Source organism: Capricornis sumatraensis, chromosome 16, assembly GCF_032405125.1.
Source record: "Capricornis sumatraensis isolate serow.1 chromosome 16, serow.2, whole genome shotgun sequence".
Taxonomy (NCBI): domain Eukaryota; kingdom Metazoa; phylum Chordata; class Mammalia; order Artiodactyla; family Bovidae; genus Capricornis; species Capricornis sumatraensis.
In genome coordinates, this window is record NC_091084.1 from 78,732,277 (window position 1) to 78,752,414 (window position 20,138).

The 20,138-nt window shown below is 38.4% G+C and overlaps 1 protein-coding gene across 1 annotated transcript; it reads left to right on the top strand.

The window, feature by feature from the left end:
- The first annotated feature begins 6,726 nt into the window (after positions 1 to 6,726).
- LOC138092948 (olfactory receptor 4C3D-like) lies at positions 6,727 to 7,653 on the top strand. The gene has a single exon (XM_068989021.1). The coding sequence runs from the start codon at positions 6,727 to 6,729 to the stop codon at positions 7,651 to 7,653; it is 927 nt and encodes a 308-aa protein (XP_068845122.1).
- Positions 7,654 to 20,138: the final 12,485 nt, after the last annotated feature.

Here is a 20,138-nt window from a genome sequence, read left to right on the forward strand (position 1 = left end):
CGACCCAATCAAAAAATGGGCAGAAGAACTAAATAGACATTTCTCCAAAGAAGACATATGGATGGCTAACAAACACAGGAAAAGATGCTCAACATTACTCATCATCAGAGAAATGCAAATCAAAACCACAATGAGGTACCACTTCACACCAGTCAGAATGTCTGCGATCCAAAAGTCTACAAGCAATTAATGCTGGAGAGGGTGTGGAGAAAAGGGAACCCTCCTACACTGTTGGTGGGAATGCAAACTAGTACAGCCACCATGGAGAACAGTGTGGAGATTCCTTAAAAAACTGGAAATAGAACTGCCATATGACCCAGCAATCCCACTACTGGGCATACACACCAAGGAAACCCGAATAGAAAGAGACACGTGTATCCCAATGTTCACCTCAGAACTGTTTATAATAGCCAGGAGATTGAAACAACCTAGATGTCCATCAGCAGATGAATGGATAAGAAAGCTGTGGTACATGTACACAATGGAGTATTACTCAGCCATTAAAAGGAATACATTTGAATCAGTTCTAATGAGGTGGATGAAACTGGAGCCAATTATACAGAGTGAAGTAAGCCAGAAAGAAAAACACCAATACAGTATACTAACACATATATATGGAATTCAGAAAGATGGTGATGATGACCCTGTATGCGAGACAGCAAAAGAGACACAGATGTGTAAAGCAGACTTTTGGACTCAGAGGGAGAGGGAGAGGGTGGGATGATTTGGGAGAATGGCATTGAAACATGTATACTATCATGTAAGAAACAAATCGCCTGTCTATGTCCGAAGCAGGATACAGGATGCTTGGGGCTGGTGCACTGGGATGACCCAGAAAGATGTTATGAGGAGGGGTTCATGTTTGGGAACGCATGTACACCTGTGGTGTTGTCATGTCAATTTATTGCAAAACCAATACAGTATTGTAAAGTAAAATAAAGGTAAAATAAAAATTAAAAACAAAATAAAACAAAATGAAAAAAGAAATAGTTGCCAAATTAAAAAAGAAAAGAAATCAATGGACGCTATGTCATAACAATATTTAGCACATATTATTGTCATGAAAATGTGATGGAGAGTAAGGACATTAGCTTCAGGATCATGAGACATTAGTTTTCTTTCAGACTATGCCATCATCTTCTATAACCTTAAACAGCTTTCCTTGTTTTTACAAATACTTTACCTAGTTATGGAGGAGGAAATGGCAACCCACTCCAGAACTCATGCCTGGAAAATTCAATGGATGGAGGAGCCTGGTACAGTCCATGGGGTCGCAAAGAGTCGGACACGACTGAGCGACTTCACCTTTCACTTAGGTAAATTGAAAGGTGTTTCCAAGTTCTGTAATTCTACCCAGAAAAATATATTTTTGCTGTAAATTTTATTTATTTTACTTCTACTTCAATTAGAAGTAAAATTGGAGGAGTTATGAGATGACAGTTCACCTCTCTGAAACATTTCCATTTCTGGTAAAAAAAACAATGGAGATGTCGTTGTCCTTCTGTGATGAAAGATTCCTCGGATTGGACTAAACATGATCTCTGTTCCTAAGGGATTTGTTATTTTGAGGATGTATTTCTCTACCTACATAAATGCATAAAGCTCCCCATTAGAATACTTTAGCAGGTACCTTGTTTTTGTAAAATTAGTCCTGACAACAAAAATCAAACCATCCTTCAAGTAATTTCTGATCAACTCTAATAAGATCCATATATAATTTCTCTTGCATTCCTTTTGGTTTACCCTTCAGTTTTCAGAATCTTAGTTGCTGTCTCTCTGGAATTTTAAGTAACTATGTCCTTGAACTTGTATTCTGAAAACAGACTTTCCTGGTATAGTTCCAGGAGCTCCTCTTTTGAACAACATTTTTATGGAAACCTTCTATGATTTGGACCTGATCGCACTCTCTTTCCTTTTTATGCTGTTCCCGGGCTTGGGGAGTTGAATAGACAGGCATAGGGGTTCTAAATCAATATATCTACCAAGCGCTGTAGCTAATTAAGTAGAGACTGGATGACCACTTAACAGACAATTCCGAATGTGTTTCAATCTTTTATGAGGTTGGGAATGATGGCTTTGTTACTGCATGCTATTTCTCTGATCTGACTTTCGTTCCAAATATAAAGTCAAGATCATGACATTTTCATGATGACACTTCAGGAAAATCCGTACCCCTAATAATTGTTTAGATAGTTTCAAATTCTCATTCAAACTGTCTTTGGCATCTGGCACCATAAATGTTATTAGTGTACCCTAATACTGGAGTGTCCAGTGAACATAAGTTTGATCAAGTGGTTTCACTTTTCTTAAACTCTTTTCTTTCATAATACATGCTGATCACAGTGATCACATTCTCTGGAGCCAATTGATTTTTCCTAAACAACCAGTTAGTTACTCAGTCATGTTGGAGTCTGTAACTCCATGAATGGTAGCCTGCCAGGCTTCTCTATTGATAGGATTCTCCAGGCAAGAGTACTGGAGTGGGTAGCCATTTCCCTCTCCAGGGGATCCCCCAGACCCAGGGATCAAATCCAGGTCTCTCGCATTCCAAGAAAATTCTTTACCATTTGAGCCACCAAGAAAGTGAAAGTATTAGTCGCTCAGTAGTATCCCACTCTTTGCGACCCCATGGACTGTAGCCCGCCAGTTTCCTCTGTCCATGGGATTTCCGAGGCAAGAATACTAAAGTGAGTGGCCATTCCCTTCTCCAGGGGATCTTCCCAATTCAGGGATCAATGAGGTCTTCCTCATTGTAGGCAGATTCTTAACTGTCTGAGCCGCCTGGGGAACCCCTGTAATTGAGCATTAGGTACAAAGTGTTTTTCTTCTTAGTAATGCAAGCATATTCAAACATGCTGAATGAGTGTTGATCTATACAGAAATATTTCTGAGTTGAATTTATTTAAATTTATTTATAAAATGTTTTCAAATATCAAATCAGTATTTATTTATTTACATAGACAATTGTAATGGGCCTTACAGTAGGTGGCAGTGTAAATGCGTCCTGTCACTTCAGTTGTAAACAGTAATTTAGATAAGGATCTTGGTCCAAGATTTGGTCTCCTGGCTTCTTATTTCTCCTTGGTAAATGACATTCTTCTTTCCTGTCTTTGTATTTTCCTGTTATAAATTGTGGATATTATTGCCCATTTTTTGTGGTGGTGGTTTAGTTGCTAAGTTGTGTCTGACTCTTGTGATCCCATGGACTATAGCCTGCCAGGCTCTTCTGTCCATGGGATTCTCCAGGCAAGAATACTGGAGTGTGATGCCATTTCCTACTTCAAGGTATCTTCCCAACCCAGGGATTGAACCCTGGTCTCCTGCATTGCAGGCACATATTTTTACCAACTGAGCTATGAGGGAAGCCATTTTTTTGTATTCCATATAAATATTGTACAGTTAATTTTAATGACTGAAATAAATGCATTTCAACATCTCTTCTGTATAATTGAAGAATAGAATTATCCTTAATATTATCATGTTAATCTAATTCCAGAATTGACACAGGAAAGAATTCAAAGAACTGTATACTTTACCTGATGTGAAGTGACAATACTGCAGTAGGATTTATAATTATAAATGATGTATATCTGAAAGCAATATTTTAAAATTATGATTAGCATGAATAGTAGATCAATTAAAAATAATTATTATAATAAAATTTTAAAATCAGTTACCCACTTAGATGTTTAATTTGTATAATACTAAATATTGAGACCTCATAATAAACCCATATGTTATCAAATATCTAAATTCCTAAAAACTCAACTATTTTCTTGCTCTTGTCATAGTGTTTTGTCTTCTTGTAGACACAAGAGGCATTCAGAATTAAACATGAGCTCTATAAAAGTTCTCCCGTGCTCTTCAGTTAACCTATGTGAAATAATTGAGTACTTGGCAAGGTCTGCTAATGACAGTCAAATACCCCTGGGGTCCTATTAGCCACAGCTAGGAACCTACAGATTTTCCTACAAACAATATATATGGTCATATTTTTAAGGCTCATCCAAAGATATCATTTATAAATCAACAAAGATACTTACTGTAGCTGAGCTAGTTGATATTTTAAAATCTTACAACTTCACTTTTTTCTTAGTGAACTAAGAGCTTCCTGAGGCCCTGGCCATGGATCCATGTCACACATAGGTGAGCGCAGGTGAGATTTTTTTTTTCTAGGAAATTGTATAGTCATAGATTCTTGGGTTTAAATTGACCTTATAAATCATGTAATCACCACTTATCTTCACCTAACATTGAAATCTCATTCAGCATACAAAATTTTAAGAAAGATAGACACATATATAATATCATTTTAGAAATAAAAAAGTTTGTTTATTTCTTATGGATATATATTTAAATGTAGTTTGAGTTATGCACAAGTTAGGATTACAATAGAATAATTATACAATTCAAATTTGCATCCCAATTTTCTCCACTTTTATATTACAAATTGAGAATCTTCCAGTGATACTGCACAAGTTTTAAAATCTACACAGTAATCAAAGTAATGCCCTCCATTTAATCAACCATTTCCCCAATTTTGAACATTCCATGTTGTTTCTAAGTTTCTGCAGCTCTTAATATTTGTGTTGAACATAATTATAAATTATTTTTGTCCTTTAAAAGTATTTTTTTGTCAGGGTTTATTCCTAGAGTGAATATTGTGGAGCCAAAGAAAAATGGAAAAGTGATTTATTTTTTCATATTTATTTCAAAAACATTTTTAAGCAGGTCTAACTCTTATTTTCTGTATACTATATCCTTTTTTGTTCTCTTGGGGGATTCCCACCTGAAAACAATAAAATCCAATGGAGCTGCTGTGCACTTGTACATAAATATAAACAATTTTCCTCTAGATAATTGAAAAATAAAAGATTATATCCATTTCTCTTTGAAAAGAAAGTCATATGTTTTGCAGAATACATTTTATGTTTATCTTTTCTCTTCTCTTTTCTTTGGAAAATGTATGTTCCCCCAATTTTTCATTCTGTTATTAATGGTTATGTGGTAACCTAGGACCAGGAAGATGAATGCTATGGGAAGGTGGGAGAAGAAGACACAGTACTATATGTAGCAGAAACGTAAAGGAGTGTGAATTCCATTCTTACCGTGGATGGACGCCTTGCCTCTCTTTGGTAATGAAATTTCAGGCATCAAAGGCATTTAACTAGGACACTCTTCATGACATTGTGTAAGCAAACATACATTAACACACACAATAAGTAATCAATAAATGTTTGTTGAGTGAGTAAGCCTGTGACAGGTACTTAAGTAAAAGATTTCATATGCGTTTCTGTTAGTCTGTGTATACATGTTACATGTGTAGCACGTTAACTTTCTATCTTACCTATCAATCTATTTCTTTTCATTCTTCACATCAAATTTTTACCTTCAGAACTTTGAAAATAAGGACATCCTCTGCATGAAAGATCTTTGTGTACTTAACACCTACACGAGTTGTTTATCCACATTTACAGAAAGAAGCTATAAATTTACTGAATATTACTGTCAAATTGAATGTGGAACATAATTTTGAAGACTAAAGAATAACAAGAAACAAACACCATAATTACACAGAAGGTAAAATAACCCAGTAACTTACTCTTTCCTAGAGATAGCTAGATATATTCATATTTATTCCACACAATTAATAGTGTGTGAGGAACTATTAAACTGGAGTGCAGCTTCTTTCCAAATATTTATTTATGGTTCTCATGAAGTAGAGACTAATGATAAACAGAGCAGGGGGAAAAGAACACTTGAATTTATCATAGGTGTATGGTCAGGGGAAGCAGTTATACTTTACTCAGGGCAAAAGGCAATTCACTAAGTATTTACTCATCACCTAATGGGATTCAGGGGCTTCCCAGGTAGTGCAGTGGTAAGGAATCTATCTTCCAGTGCAGAGATGCAGGAGATACAGGTTCAATCTCTGGGTTGGGAAGATCCCCTGGAGTAGGAAATGGTAACCCCGCTCTAGTATTCTAGCCTGGAAAATTCCATGGACAGAGGAGACAGGTGGGCAGGCTACAGTCCATGGGCTCAAAAAGAGTGGGACACGACTGAGCACACATGCAATAGGATTCAGGCACTGCAGACATCATGCCAGGCCCTAGAGGTAAGTGAGAAAGCAACGGAACAGTTTATGTGTTCTGGTTGATATCAGCTGGAGTGTATCACCAATGACGAATATACATTTTCCTAAATTCCCTTCTTATAACAGATACTTATTGATGGTGCCTTTACCTCCTCTTTAGAGCAGAGAATTCAAATGCAAATCCTCATGGAAGCGGGAAGAATTCTTAATTCTTTGAAACAATTGTAAACTTAAAAAGTTACATCTGATCATTATAATTTGTAACCTCACAGACAGAGGAAAACTCAGAAGCGTGGGACATTCTGACCAGAATGAGAATCCAAATGTCATGTAGACAGCCCAGTACTTTTTCAGCAAATTACACATAAAATGTTGCTGCGGAGGTGTTTCACAGGGGACAGGTGCTAAGTGTCTGAAGAGATGGGAAGTATCATGGAGAAAATAAAGACTTGAAACAAGTACTGGGCAGAAGTGCTGAGGAAATGCTCCGCAGTTACAGTGAATAGGTTGTTTTGTTTTTTATATATTTTTTTCTAAGAAGTTTAGAACACAATCCTTTCATGATTAATAGGTATCATTCTTTATTCCTTTGTAGATAATTGAGGCCCCAGGAACGTGCTATTTTCTAAATGAATTTCTTCAGGCTTCCCAACAATGTGACTGAATTTGTTCTCCTGGGACTCACACAGAACCCACAATTGCAGAAAGTACTCTTCGTTGTCTTTCTGTTCATTTTCCTGTTCACTGTCCTGGCCAATCTTTTCATCGTCACCACCATCTCCCTCAGCCCCACGCTGTCAGCTCCCATGTACTTCTTTCTCACCCATTTGTCCTTGTTAGATGCCTCCTTGACCTCCGTCAGCACCCCTAAAATGACTTTTGACCTTCTGTACCAGAGGAGAACCATCTCCTGGGGAGGCTGCCTGACTCAGCTCTTTATGGAGCACTTCCTGGGAGCATCAGAGGTCATCGTCCTCACTGTCATGGCCTATGACCGCTACGTGGCCATCTGCAAGCCTCTGCACTACACGACCCTCATGCGACAGGGGCTCTGCCAGCTCCTGGTGGTGGTGGCCTGGATTGGGGGGATCCTGCATGCCACCGTGCAGATTCTTTTCACAGGAGACTTGACCTTCTGTAGTACCAATGTCATTGACCACTTCATGTGTGATTTCTACTCACTGTTGGCAATTTCCTGCAGCGACACCTACAGGCTTGGATTGGTGGTGGCAGCTAACACTGGGGGCATGGCCTTGCTCATTTTTTTTCTGCTTCTCATTTCCTACATAGTCATCCTGAGCTCCCTGAAATCCCATAGCTCTGAAGGACGACACAAAGCCCTCTCTACATGTGGCTCCCACTTTACAGTAGTGGTGCTCTTTTTTGGACCATGTATATTCACTTACGCACGTCCTGTGGCCACTTACCCAGCTGACAAGTTGGTGACAGTGTTTTATGGAATCCTCACTCCCTTGTTAAATCCTATCATTTACACAGTGAGAAACACAGAAGTGAAAAATGCCATGAGGAGTTTGTTAAAGAAGAGAGTGACTTAGGCTGTTCACGATGCCAAGGGAATAATGATTTATATACATAGGGAAGATTAGTTGTGTTGTGAGTTGTGGAAGACAATGAAGAATTTTTTCCATGACTGGCAAAAATATAAGGCCCAGAAATTAACATTTGTTGATTATTTAATATTGACCACACATATTTTAGGCATTTTGGTAAGCTTCAATATATTTTCCTGAGGTTTCCATGTCTGTGTTATTAGATTCAGAATAAGCAATGGAAAAAACTATATACCTTTGGTTTTATGATTGTAGAGTAAGTTTTTCTCCATAATCTTAGCCATTTATCAAATTCTTCATATATGTTAATTGGGTTAAATTGGCTTGTCCATAGGACTTTGATCTCAGAACGTCTTCCATTTTTGCTTCAAATGTTGTAAAGCAAATAAGGGATAGAAATTCTTAGGTAGACATGTGGAGAAGGGACAATCGAGGAAAGGAATAGCAGCTGGAATTTTTTCTGTACTATGAACTAATCAAAAGGAAAGAAATACTTACTCTCTTTGTGTGTGTTAGTCCATCAGTCGAGTCCAACTCTCTGAGACCCCATGGAATTTAGCCTGCCAGGCTCCTCTGTCCATGGAATTTTCCAGGCAAGAATACTGGGGTTGGTTGCCATTTCCTCCTCCAAGGTATCTTCCTGACCCAGGGACTGAATTCATTTCTCCTGTGTCTCCTACATTGAAGGCAGATTCTTTTACCTCTGAGCCACTGGGGAGAACCAAATAATTCACTATGTCTAATTATTTTCTTAACAAAAAAATATTCAGAAAATTTGAAGGTATTCTTAATTTGCTCTGTTTTGTTAAACACCTGTATGACTCACATTTTTTGTGTGTGTGTATAAAGGAAATATTTTCCTTTTCCAAACCAAGACTTCAGGAACCATTTGAAACAAGGTACACATCATTTTATAAATCTCAACAAAAACAGCATATGGGTAGGTTCCAAAGCTATTGTTCTGTAGGTCAGATACATATATTTACATTACATGAACGCTTTATTATCTATTAGGCACAAAGAGAAGCAAATAGAGGTTTACTAACTAATTTACTGGACTCATTTCACATGTGTTTCCCCCTAAAGTATGTCAGGAATATTGCACTGGAATGCAGTTTCCTGTCAACAATTTCACCTACAAAATACCAATCCAGGTCTTTAAAGCTCAGTCTTAATCTCTTTCAAATGAAACAGAGTTGCCTGCTTTATGTTTAGGGCTATAGATGAGAACATGATCTGCAGTCTTAATGACTGACTCTGTCCTTCGAGTAGATGGTGTTAGTATGCTTCAGCCTTGTCTTAGAGGTAACAACATATTTCTGCAGTGTAGGTTTATTCCCTTTTTGAAGGTTTGTTATGCCACTTCACTTTTACAAAGACCAACATGAATATAGTAATGGTAACCTCCAAAGAAAAAGAATCTGAACAAGTATATATACATATGTATACCCTGATAGCTCAGCTGGTACAGAATTCCCCTGATGCAGGTGACACCAGCTCCATCCCAGGGCTGGGAAGATCCCCTGGAGAAGGGATAGGCTGCCGACTGCAGTATTCATGGGCTTCCCTGGTGGCTCAGATGCTAAAGCATCTGCCTGCAATAGAGGAGACCTGAGTTTGATTCCTAGATCAGGAAGATCCCCTGCAGAAGGGGAATGACTACCCCCTCCAGCACTTTTACCTGGAGAATCCCATGGACAGAGGAGCCTGGCAGGCTATGATCCAGGGAATCTCAAAGATTTGGACACCACTGAGTGAGTAAACCTTCAGTTTCATTTTTCTTCAAGGGTGGGATAAGTCTTGAGTAAATGTGGTTTCTACTCTAAGAGCAATGAGAGCATTTAAAGAGGAAAAAACTAAGGCCGATGATTATGTCTTAGGGGCTATACCAGAGGCTCAGTGGAGGAGTAAGATTAATGCAGCACAAATTATAAATTGTCAAAAGGAAAACTCGGGAAGGTATGAGAACTGAAGAAGGAAAGGCAAGCAGTCTGGCATTCACAGCAGATGCAATTTTACTAGATTGTGAGTAAATTTAAAGCTCTTTAGGTCTTCCTTTACACATCCTCAAAAATCTGTCCTGAGGATAAACTGCCATGTGACTTTTTAAAAAATTCATTAAAAATATATATTTAGGGAATAAGTGTGTTTCTCCTAAAAATCAGTGAGACATAATGTTTGGATCTGTTGCATAAACATATCTGGTTTAATCTGGAATATCATTTGGTGAAAATGTTAGGTGTTAGTGAGGGAAGTGAGCTAACTACTGATGAAGATAAACTATGAGGCACACATCTGGACAGGTTCTTTGCATACATTATTATTGTAGGAACAAGTATTGGTAAATAGATTTCTATCCATTTTATACAAGGCAAAAGTGACTCCATAAAGTTAAGTAAGAATATGAAGTCTTTTAGAGTCTGCTTCCTCTACTCATCCCACTTCATGATGGGAAAGTATCACCTTCCTACTTTCTCACTCCTTGTTGGGAAAACATCAAAACACAGGTCTGATCACTGGACACATTGTGAAGACTGTCTTTGATGCATTCGTCTATTTTTTTTGGAGGGGAGATTTCTTTCCTTCATCTCTCTGTTGATCTCAATTTCCCAGGTTTCTCACACACTCCTGATTCCATTTGTGTCAAGGAAAATCTTTTTGGCAGATGTATTATCCTTCATGGGCATCATGAGAAGTGGGATATAATAGGCTCAAGAAATGAAATTCCAGGCTGAATTTCAAAGGAAGGGACACTTGGGTAAAAGAGATGTTTAGAGGAGACACAACCTAGAGCAGCCAACGTCTGCTGAACTGAAGCTGCAGGCAGCACGGTGGTGGGACGTGGCCCCTGGGGAGACTTTCCGGACAGCGTACCTGGTGTTTCCCGCAGCCTCTTCTTCCAGGAGCCAGCACTGAGAGGCTGCGGCCCTGGCTGGCGAGCTGATGGGCGGAACAGCGCTGCCCTGCTGTGTCTGTGTGGCGCTGGGAGTAGGTCTCTTGGCCGGCACCACATCCTGCCTCCAGAGTCTCGAGTCTTCTCCCTGAGTGTGGCCTTCCGCGCCCTGTCCCCGAGTCCGCAGTGTCCGTCCTTCTGGGCCCCCCGGATGGGAACCTGCCGTTCACAGTCGCACGTGCTCTCTTGCTCCTCTAGTTGGTTCCGGTTCCGGTTCCCCTGTGCTTTTCACTTCCCCTTCTTGACTGGGCCTTCAATCTGCTAACCTCTTTCCAAGTCAGCTTCTGTCCGGAGACCTCTCCTGGCGTCTCCGCTCCCTCCTCGCCAGCCTGTGCCTGTCTCTCCCTGACTGTGACCTATGCATCTATACCCTGGCCCTCGAGTTCCCCGCTGTCCTAACTGCCTGTGATTCGCTTTCACTGAAAGGTTCTGTGGTCACCCCATTTCCCTATATCAATCTCCCAATCTAACTTCTTGTCCTTCTTCAGTAACATGACTCTCATTTATCCAGTGTGAGATCTCAAAGAAGCTCAAGTACAGTGATTTGCCTTTATATATTCTTACTAATTATACCTCTGCTGTGAATTAAATTGGGCTTCCCAGGTGGTGCAGTGGAAAAGAATCCACTTGCTAATACAGGAGATGCAAGAGAGACTGTTTGATCCCTGGGTCAGAAAGATCCCTGGGAAAAGGAAATGGCAACCCACTCCAGTATTCTTGCCTGGGAAATCTCATGGACAGAGGAATGTAGTGGGCTATAGTCCATGGGGTCACAAAGAGTCAGACCCAACTGAGCGCCTGAGCACAATCACTGAAGAAATTGATATTCTGTTTGGCATGGGTAGAACCTTGAAGAACTATATACGTGCTATTTCTATAGAGCTTTTCCCTTTGTTATGCCATAGAGTTAACATTTACATTGATTTTGTATTTTGAAGCATTATTGGATTTGTTTAGTAGTTCTAACAGGTTTGGTGCAATTATTTGCATTTTCTATACGTAAGATTGTCTCCTCTGTACTCTGTTAAATGTGGCTACTTGCTCTTAGTAACATGCCTGTGAGGTTTATGCATGTCAATGTGTTCATCAATAAGTTATTCACGTTATTGCTGAGTAGTATTTTGATTTATGGATGTACCACAGTTTATTTTTTCTCAGTTAAGAGATATTCTGGCTGTTTCTAGCTTTTTGAGTTTATAATTAAAGTTGTTCTAAATATTCAGAACTGGACATGGAACAATAGACTGTTTCCAAATGCAAAAAGGAGTACGTCAAGGCTGTATATTGTCACCCTGCTTATTTAACTTATATGCAGAGTATGTCATGAGAAATGCTGGGCTGGATGAAGCACAAGCTGGAATCAAGGTTGCCAGGAGAAATATCAATAACCTCAGATATGTAGATGACACCACCCTTATGGCAGAAAGTGAGGAAGAACTAAAGAGCCTCTTGATGAAAGTGAAAGAGGAGAGTGAAAAGGTTGGCTTAAAGCTCAACATTCAGAAAACTAAGATCATGGCATCTGGTCCCATCACTTCATGGCAAACAGATGGGGAAATGATGGAAACAGTGGCTGACTTAATTTTTCTGGGCTCCAAAATCACTGCAGATGGTGATTGCAGCCATGAAATTAAAAGACACTTACTCCTTGGAAGGAAAGTTATGACCAACCTAGACAGCATATTAAAAAGCAGAGACATTAGTTTGCCAACAAAGGTCTGTTTAGTCAAGGCTATGGTTTTTCCAGTAGTCATGTGTGGATGTGAGAGTTGGACTATAAAGAAAGCTGAGCACCAAAGAATTGATGCTTTTGAAGTGTGGTGTTGGAGAAGACTCTTGAGAGTCCCTTGGACTGCAAGGAGATCCAACCAGTCCATCCTAAAGGAGATCAGTCCTGGGTGTTCATTGGAAGGACTGATGTTGAAGCTGAAGCTCCAATACTTTGGCCACCTCATGTGAAGAGTTGACTCATTTGAAAAGACCCTGATGCTGGGAAAGATTTGGGGCAGGAGGAGAAGGGGACGACAGAGGATGAGATGGCTGGATGGCATCACTGACACAATGGACATGGGTTTGGGTGGATTCTGGGAGTTGGTGACGGATAGGGAAGCCTGGCGTGCTGCAGTTCATAGGGTCCCAAAGAGTCAGACATGACTGAGCGACTGAACTGAACTGAACTCAACTGATAATGCATTTAAAAGTGTTTCCTCTTGTTTTGTAGGTTAACTGCTTCTAATATGTGAACTCAGCTCCTGTTCAGACTAGATGGAACCGAAGAACAGTATTTCTTAGTCCTCTTGGGCCTCACTCTTTTTTTTTATATTTTGACAATGGTGGGCCACCTGCACATTATCATGACTAAAACTCTTAGTAAGACATTGAACTCACAGACATAATGCATGGGGCTGTGGGTGTGTGTTTTACTGCTGGTAGTGTCCTGTTGTTGGAGGTTTTCTGCACTCAGTAATGCAACTTGGAACTATTTATGGGTTCCCATTCTGTGGCTCCAAAGTCACTGATCACTTTATGTGTAACATGAACACTTATTGAAACTCATATGTACTAACACCTATATTATTGGCCTCTTGAGTGAGTGAGTGAGTGAAGTTGCTCAGTCGTGTCTGACTCTTTGTGACCCCGTGGACTGTAGCCTATCAGGCTTCTCTGTCCATGGGATTCTCCAGGCAAGAATACTGGAGTGGGTTACCATTTCCTTCTCCAGGGGATCTTCTTGACCCAGGGATCGAACCTGGGTCTCCCGCATTGGAGGCAGATGCTTTACCCTCTGAGCCACCAGGGACGCCCTATTGGCCTCTTAGTGCTGGCCAGTGGAGGACTGATCTGCACTATTGTGTTTCTGCCATTATTGATCGCCTATGGAGTCATCCTGCACTCTCTGAAGAAGCTGAGTCAGGAGGGAGGCAGAAAGCCCTTCACGTCTGTGGTTCCCACATCACTGTGATTGTCTGCTTCTTTGTTCTTGTATTTTTATATATGGAAGACCTACGAAGACCTTCCCCATTAAAAAATAATTGAGTGTATCTTATACAGTCATAACTCTCATACTGAACTCATTAATCTACAGTCTAAAAAATTCTGAATGACTAATGCTATAAATAAGCTCTGGAGAGGAAAAAAGAGCAGACCAAGTTTTAAATTAGTGCATTATCCATTATGAAGTTAGTAAATTAGCATTAGGGCCAACCACCTTAGAATGTAAAAGTCTTCATAAATTTGATAATACTTTCCATTTCTTTAACAGACTAATGCCAATTGTAATTAAATTATATGTTTATGCTATTTATTAATAGCAATCCCCTGATGGCATATAAACTGACTAATATCTAGTTTATCACTGAATCTTGAAAGGTAGCATACATTTAAACTAGGAAGTCAATAAATAACATGTCACATGTTAGTCAATGAAATTTTTATAGAGTTACTAATTTTAAATTAATTTGTGTTTACTTTTATTTTTTCTTATTCTTGTTTTTATTGTTAGATTCTTATTTTTTATCTTCTTTCTATTTATTGTACTAGTTACAATATATTGTGTGTATAGAGTGTTTTTTCCTCAGTTTCATTTGTATTCATATAAAATTTTAGCATATTTATTTTAAGTTTTTAAATAAGAAAAATTCTATTCTAATAATGGAATTCATGCAAAATGAAATCATGTAGAATAAAACTTATCCCCATCGTGACCCAGATTCTTCCAGTCCTTTCAGGTGCAGTCACTATATTCTCTTTCTCAGATTGTTCGAGTTATAATCTGCAAACACAAGCATATTTTCATTTATGTGTTTGTGTCTCTGCCTCAGTGTATACATTTTTCACTTTACTGCACAGCCTCCTGGAGGTCTGTGCATGCCAGTTTACTTTAGATCCTAACTCAGGCTAGTGAGTTCCCACTACTTAGCTCTTTCATGCAGCTACACTAAAACTGATGCATCTGGTCATTTTCATGTTTTCTTCAGTTTTTTTCAATGTTTAAGAATTCTGTGATGAAGTTTTTAAATTTTGTCTGTATGAGTTCCAAGAAGTGGAATTGTTGAGTCAATTATTTTATGTATTTAAATTTTGATGTTTATAGTTATTGTCAGAATGTCATCTGTTTGGGTATCCTTAACATGTTTCAAGGCATTTATATTCCTTTTCCATGAACTGCTTATAAATTACTTCATATATTTTCTTTGATTGCTGATCTTTTCCATTTGATTTGGATAGTGTGGCCACTTTAACAATATTTTTCTTTATTCCTTCAATTCATGAACATTGGGCGTCCTTCTTTATTCCTTAAATTTCTTTCATTGATGTCATATATTTTTCAGTTTACCAGTCTTTCACTTTCATTATTTACTTTATTCCTATGTATGTTATTCTTATTGATACTATTTTAAATGGGATTAATTTCTTAATTTTCTTTTTATATATTTTATTGTTAAATATGTAAATGCAACTCATTTTGGCAGGTTGATTTTCTACCCTGAAAATTTATTGGATTTATTTATTAAATCCAGCAATTTTGGTTCAGTTGTCTGTATTTTCTGTATAAAGATTATGCCTATTCTGTACAGTTTTAAATATTAATTTTTCTCATAGTACTATGTATTTGAGATTTATGCACATCCTTGTGTTTATCAATAGTTTATTCATTTTATTGCTAATTAGCATTCCATTTTGTGGATGTATCACAGTCCTTTTAAGCTTTCTTGATTAAGAGATATTTTGTCTGTTTCCAGCTATTTTAACTTATGATTAAAACTACTGTAAATATGCATGTAAACTTTTTAAGAAATAGGCAAACAGGTTCAGAAAAAACAGAAAATAATTATTTTTGAGGTACTAGATATAAGAATTAAGTGGCAGTGATCATAGAGAGATGGAAATTTAGTTGAGTTCCAAGTGTTTCCCTGTTTATTACTTTAAAAATGTTTCATGCTGTTGTACAGAGAAGGATACATCAAAAAAAAATCCTAATAGACTTTCTGAGTTGAAGATATGAAGTTCAGGGTCTGAGGACACCAAGGCAGCTAAATTTATGAGAGTAAAATACTGCAGAGGATACAACTATAGTTCTGAGTCTTGAGGGGGTTGTGGAAGAGAGAGAGAGATTATTCATTACTCAAGTTTCATCAGAGTACTAATCTGTGCTTGCATTTGAGGAAAATACCTGAGGCTGGAGGGAGATTTACCCAGATGGATTACAAAGAGGGCTTGGAGCTCACATTGGGCCAGGAATAGTGTTTATTCTCACCAGCTGAGAAACCTCATTGTTCACAGGGACAGTGCTGTTGGTTGAATACTCAGAAAGATTTTACATCAGTAGTGGGACGTGATTACTCTTAGATCGAGCATTTCTCAGGATGTGACTCAAAAACGATATTAACAAGTTAAAAAAAAATCCCCAAAGAAAGCATCCAAAGGAATCAAAATAAGAATTATGTTCAGGATTTTGTGTATTTCCTAATGTGAGGAATTGATCTAATTATTTTCCTTGTGATGCCCTTGTTAAGGGTTATTCTGGAGGCATAAAATGCATTAGGAGGCATGTTCATTTTCTCCCATCTGTGAAAGTGTTTATGTAGGATTGGTACCATTTATGGATTAGCTGTTACAGAACTGATTGATGAATGCCACATGAGAATGACATTTTGAAAGGGAAAGTAATTCTAAGCATTGATTTATTTAGATGTTAGATTATTCCAGCTTTTAGTTATTTTGCTCGGTGTGATTAGAGAGTTGTCTTTTTCATAGCAGTGCTTCATTTTTTTTTCTTGGCAAGTATACTTCTGTGCTATCTAGGTTGGTCATAACTTTCCTTCCAAGGAGTAAGCATCTTTTAATTTGATGGCTGCAGTCACCATCTGCAGTGATTTTGGAGCCCCCCCAGATAAAGTCTGACACTGTTTCCACTGTTTCCCCATCTATTTCCCATGAGGTGATGGGACCAGATGCTATGATCTTAGTTTTCTGAATGTTGAGCTTGAGTCTAGTCAAGGCTATGGTTTTTCCAGTGGTCATGTATGGATGTAAGAGTTGGACTCTGAAGAAAGCTGAGTGCCAAAGAATTGATGCTTTTGAAGTGTGGTGTTGGAGAAGACTCTTGAGAGTCCCTTGGACTGCAAGGAGATCCAACGAGTCCATTCTGAAGGAGATCCGCCCTGGGATTTCTTTGGAAGGAATGATGCTAAAGCTGAAACTCCAGTACTTTGGCTACCTCATGGGAAGAGTTGACTCATTGGAAAAAACTCTGATGCTGGGAGGGATTGGGGGCAGGAGGAGAAGGGGATGACAGAGGATGAGATGGCTGGATGGCATCACCGACTCGGTGGATGTGAGTCTGGGTGAACTCCAGGAGTTGGTGATGGACAGGGAGGCCTGGTAAACTGCAATTCATGTGGTCGTAAAGAGTCGGACACGACTGAGCGACTGAACTGAACTGATCTGAACTGAACTGATACTTCTGTGAATTCATTTATAATATCATTGTAACATCTTTTTTAAAAATTTAAATTTTATGATTGTATCATCTTTTTAAGATCTCGAAAATCGAGGGTGATAGCTCTTTCTTCAATATTTGTTTAAAATCTACCGTTTTAACCATTTTATTTATTTATTTTAAAATTTCATTTATATCACTGCATCCAGTCTTAGTTCAGCCTGCAGGATGTCGGTTGTCTCACGCAGGGTCATTCTCTGCTGCTGCTAAGTCGCTTCAGTCGTGTCCGACTCTGTGCGACCCCATAGACGGCAGCCCACCAGGCTTGCCTGTCCCTGAGATTCTCTAGGCAAGAACACTGGAGTGGGCTTCCATTTCCTTCTCCAATGAGGATCATTCTTTGCAGTGTGTCAACTCTCTGAGCTCACAGGCTCAGAAGTTGCGGCGGGAACTTACTTGCTCCAAATCCACTCAGGGATTCTTGCCTGGAAAATCCCAGGGACAGAGGTGCCCTGTGGGCTACAGTCCACGGTGTTGCAAAGAGTTGCACATGACTGAGTGACTTGGACACACACACATGTGGGGTCTACGTTCCCCAGCTAGGGCTTGAACCCAAATCCCCTGCACTGTGGGGATTCCCTGGTGACCCAGAGAGTAAAGAATCTGCCTGCAGTGCGGGAGACCTGGGTTTCATCCCTGGGTGGGGAAGATTCCCTGGAGGAGGGCATGGCAACCCACTCCAATCTTCTTGCCTGGAGAATCCCGTGGACAGAGGGGTCTGGCAGGCTATAGTCCATTGGGTCGCAAAAAGTTGGACATGACTGAATGAATAAGCACACAGTCCCTGCACGGTAAGGTGGATTATTAACTATTGGACCATCAGGGAATTTCCCCTCTCTTCAATCTTGATTCCGATAAATTTTTTTCTTTTGTTTTTTCTTAGTACATTTCTCTAGAAATGTATGATAAAGAATGTCTTTATGATCTTATACAAAGATTTCTTAACTAGAACAAAACAAAACAAAGACGAAGAAATGCTAACATTAAAATAAATTGTTGAAACTGGAAAAAAAAAAAAGTTCAAAGACCTAACTATTGGTTTATTGGTCTTCCCAACCCAGGGATGGAACCCGGGTCTCCAGCATTGTATTCAGACGCTTTACCATCTGAGCCACATGTGTGAGTGCTCAGTTACCGGTTTTAAATAGATTTATTATTCTTAATGAATTCCTCTTTAAATGATGTCTGTGTTCTCAGTACTGTTTCACACTACAATGCTCTCTAGGTTTATGTTAATTTTTGTTTTCGAGTATCTTGAGACAAAAGCTGAGTTCATTTCTTAAAATATTTATTGTTTTCTAATATTTGCATATGAAGAAAACTACATTTCTTTCTAAGCACTCTTAGTTGCATCCAGTTAATATATATATATATAGCATATTATCCTTTATATGTGTGTGTCTGTGTGTGTATATATATATATAATTTTTATTCTAGATATGTATGTTCAGTCGTGTTTAACTCTTTGTGACCCAATGGACTCATGGACTGCAGCGCACCAGCCCCTCTGTCCATGAGACTTCCCAGGCAGCAATACTGGAGCAGGTTGTTTTCTTTTAGTCCAGGGAATCTTCCTGACCCAGGGATCAAACCAGCGTCTCTTGCAACTCTTGTACTGGGAGGCAAATTCTTTACCACTAACACTACCTGGGAAGTCTCACTTTTTAGATACCTTTAATATAGATTATTTTATATAATGTGTATCATTATCTTTCTTTAGAAAATGTCTGAAAATTTACACAGGTAATTTTAGGCTTGTATTGCTTAATTTGTAAATAAAAAATGTTATATTTTTCTTTTATTTATAGGTATATATTTACATTTTTGCTACATACATATATGATGTAAATACATGCTGTATGATTTAAAACTTTAAAAATGTACAGCAACTTCTGTCACAGCTTAGGATGTTTTCTACTTTGGCAAAGGCCCCATGAGCACTTGGAGATAAATGGAATAATCCCATAAATGTTTTCTCTTTCACCATTTTAATACTAAAACAGATTCTATCAATTTGTCTGTCTGAAATCATATGACAACTTTTATCTCTATTTGAAATAAACCTTAAATAACTTATTCTGAAGTTAACATTAATAATATTTGGAAATAAATTCAGATATTATCTTCAAAGATAAAGCTTAAACTTAAAACTATTTGCCAATTTTTAAGGTTTGATTTAAGCTAGAAAGTTTTTACATATTTCATTTCTGTCCAGATTTGATTTTCCCTTTTGGTGATATGGTCTCAATTTACACTTTATGAATTTTCCCCCAGAGGACAGGATTCTATAAGTCCTGTTCCACATGATGGTTGTTCTGGTACCATCTCTGGAAATAAAGACTCTACCCTCAAAATTATGATTAAAGTTCCAATGAATTTAATTAGACAAAAATCACCCTTGGAGATGTGCCTGCTGGATGCCTCACCTGTATGTACTGTAGTTAAATACGGACCACGTGTTGAGAGCACTTTGCCTTTATCTGAGGAGCGTTTGTCTGCAGCAGCAATCACACGACAGACTTCTACTAGAACTGAAATGATGGACTCAGAACATAATGAAGGGTATGTATGAAACTATTCCCATCCTTCAAGAAGCCCAAAATTCAACAATGCTGTTTGAAGACAGGACAATATAAGTGAGAATCCAAATGTTGCAAAGTCCATTTCACTTTCACTGGGATAGACACAAGCAGCAAATTTATTTTTTTCACTTTAAACAATCTTTACATAATCTGAAGTTTTCTCTCTCTTTCTCTGAGTTAAAATGGTGATTTAACATTTGTTTGTTATCAGGACAAGTTCTGACGGTAGTAAACATTTTGAGTTTCTTTTCACAATCAAGATTCAGAGTGCCTTAGGTAACAGGACATTCATATTCATTTTGAAAATTCCAATAATTGAAAAGTATTTTTTTTTATCTTGAATGTCTGAGATGAATTACATGTCCTGCAAGACTGACTCAGAATCCAGTGATGCTGCATGTACTTTGCTCATTATTTTGCCAGAGATGGCGTC

Excerpts from the sequence above, each read along its gene's own strand:
- LOC138092948 (XM_068989021.1), top strand. The coding sequence starts at position 6,727 with ATGAATTTCTTCAGGCTTCCCAACAATGTGACTGAATTTGTTCTCCTG.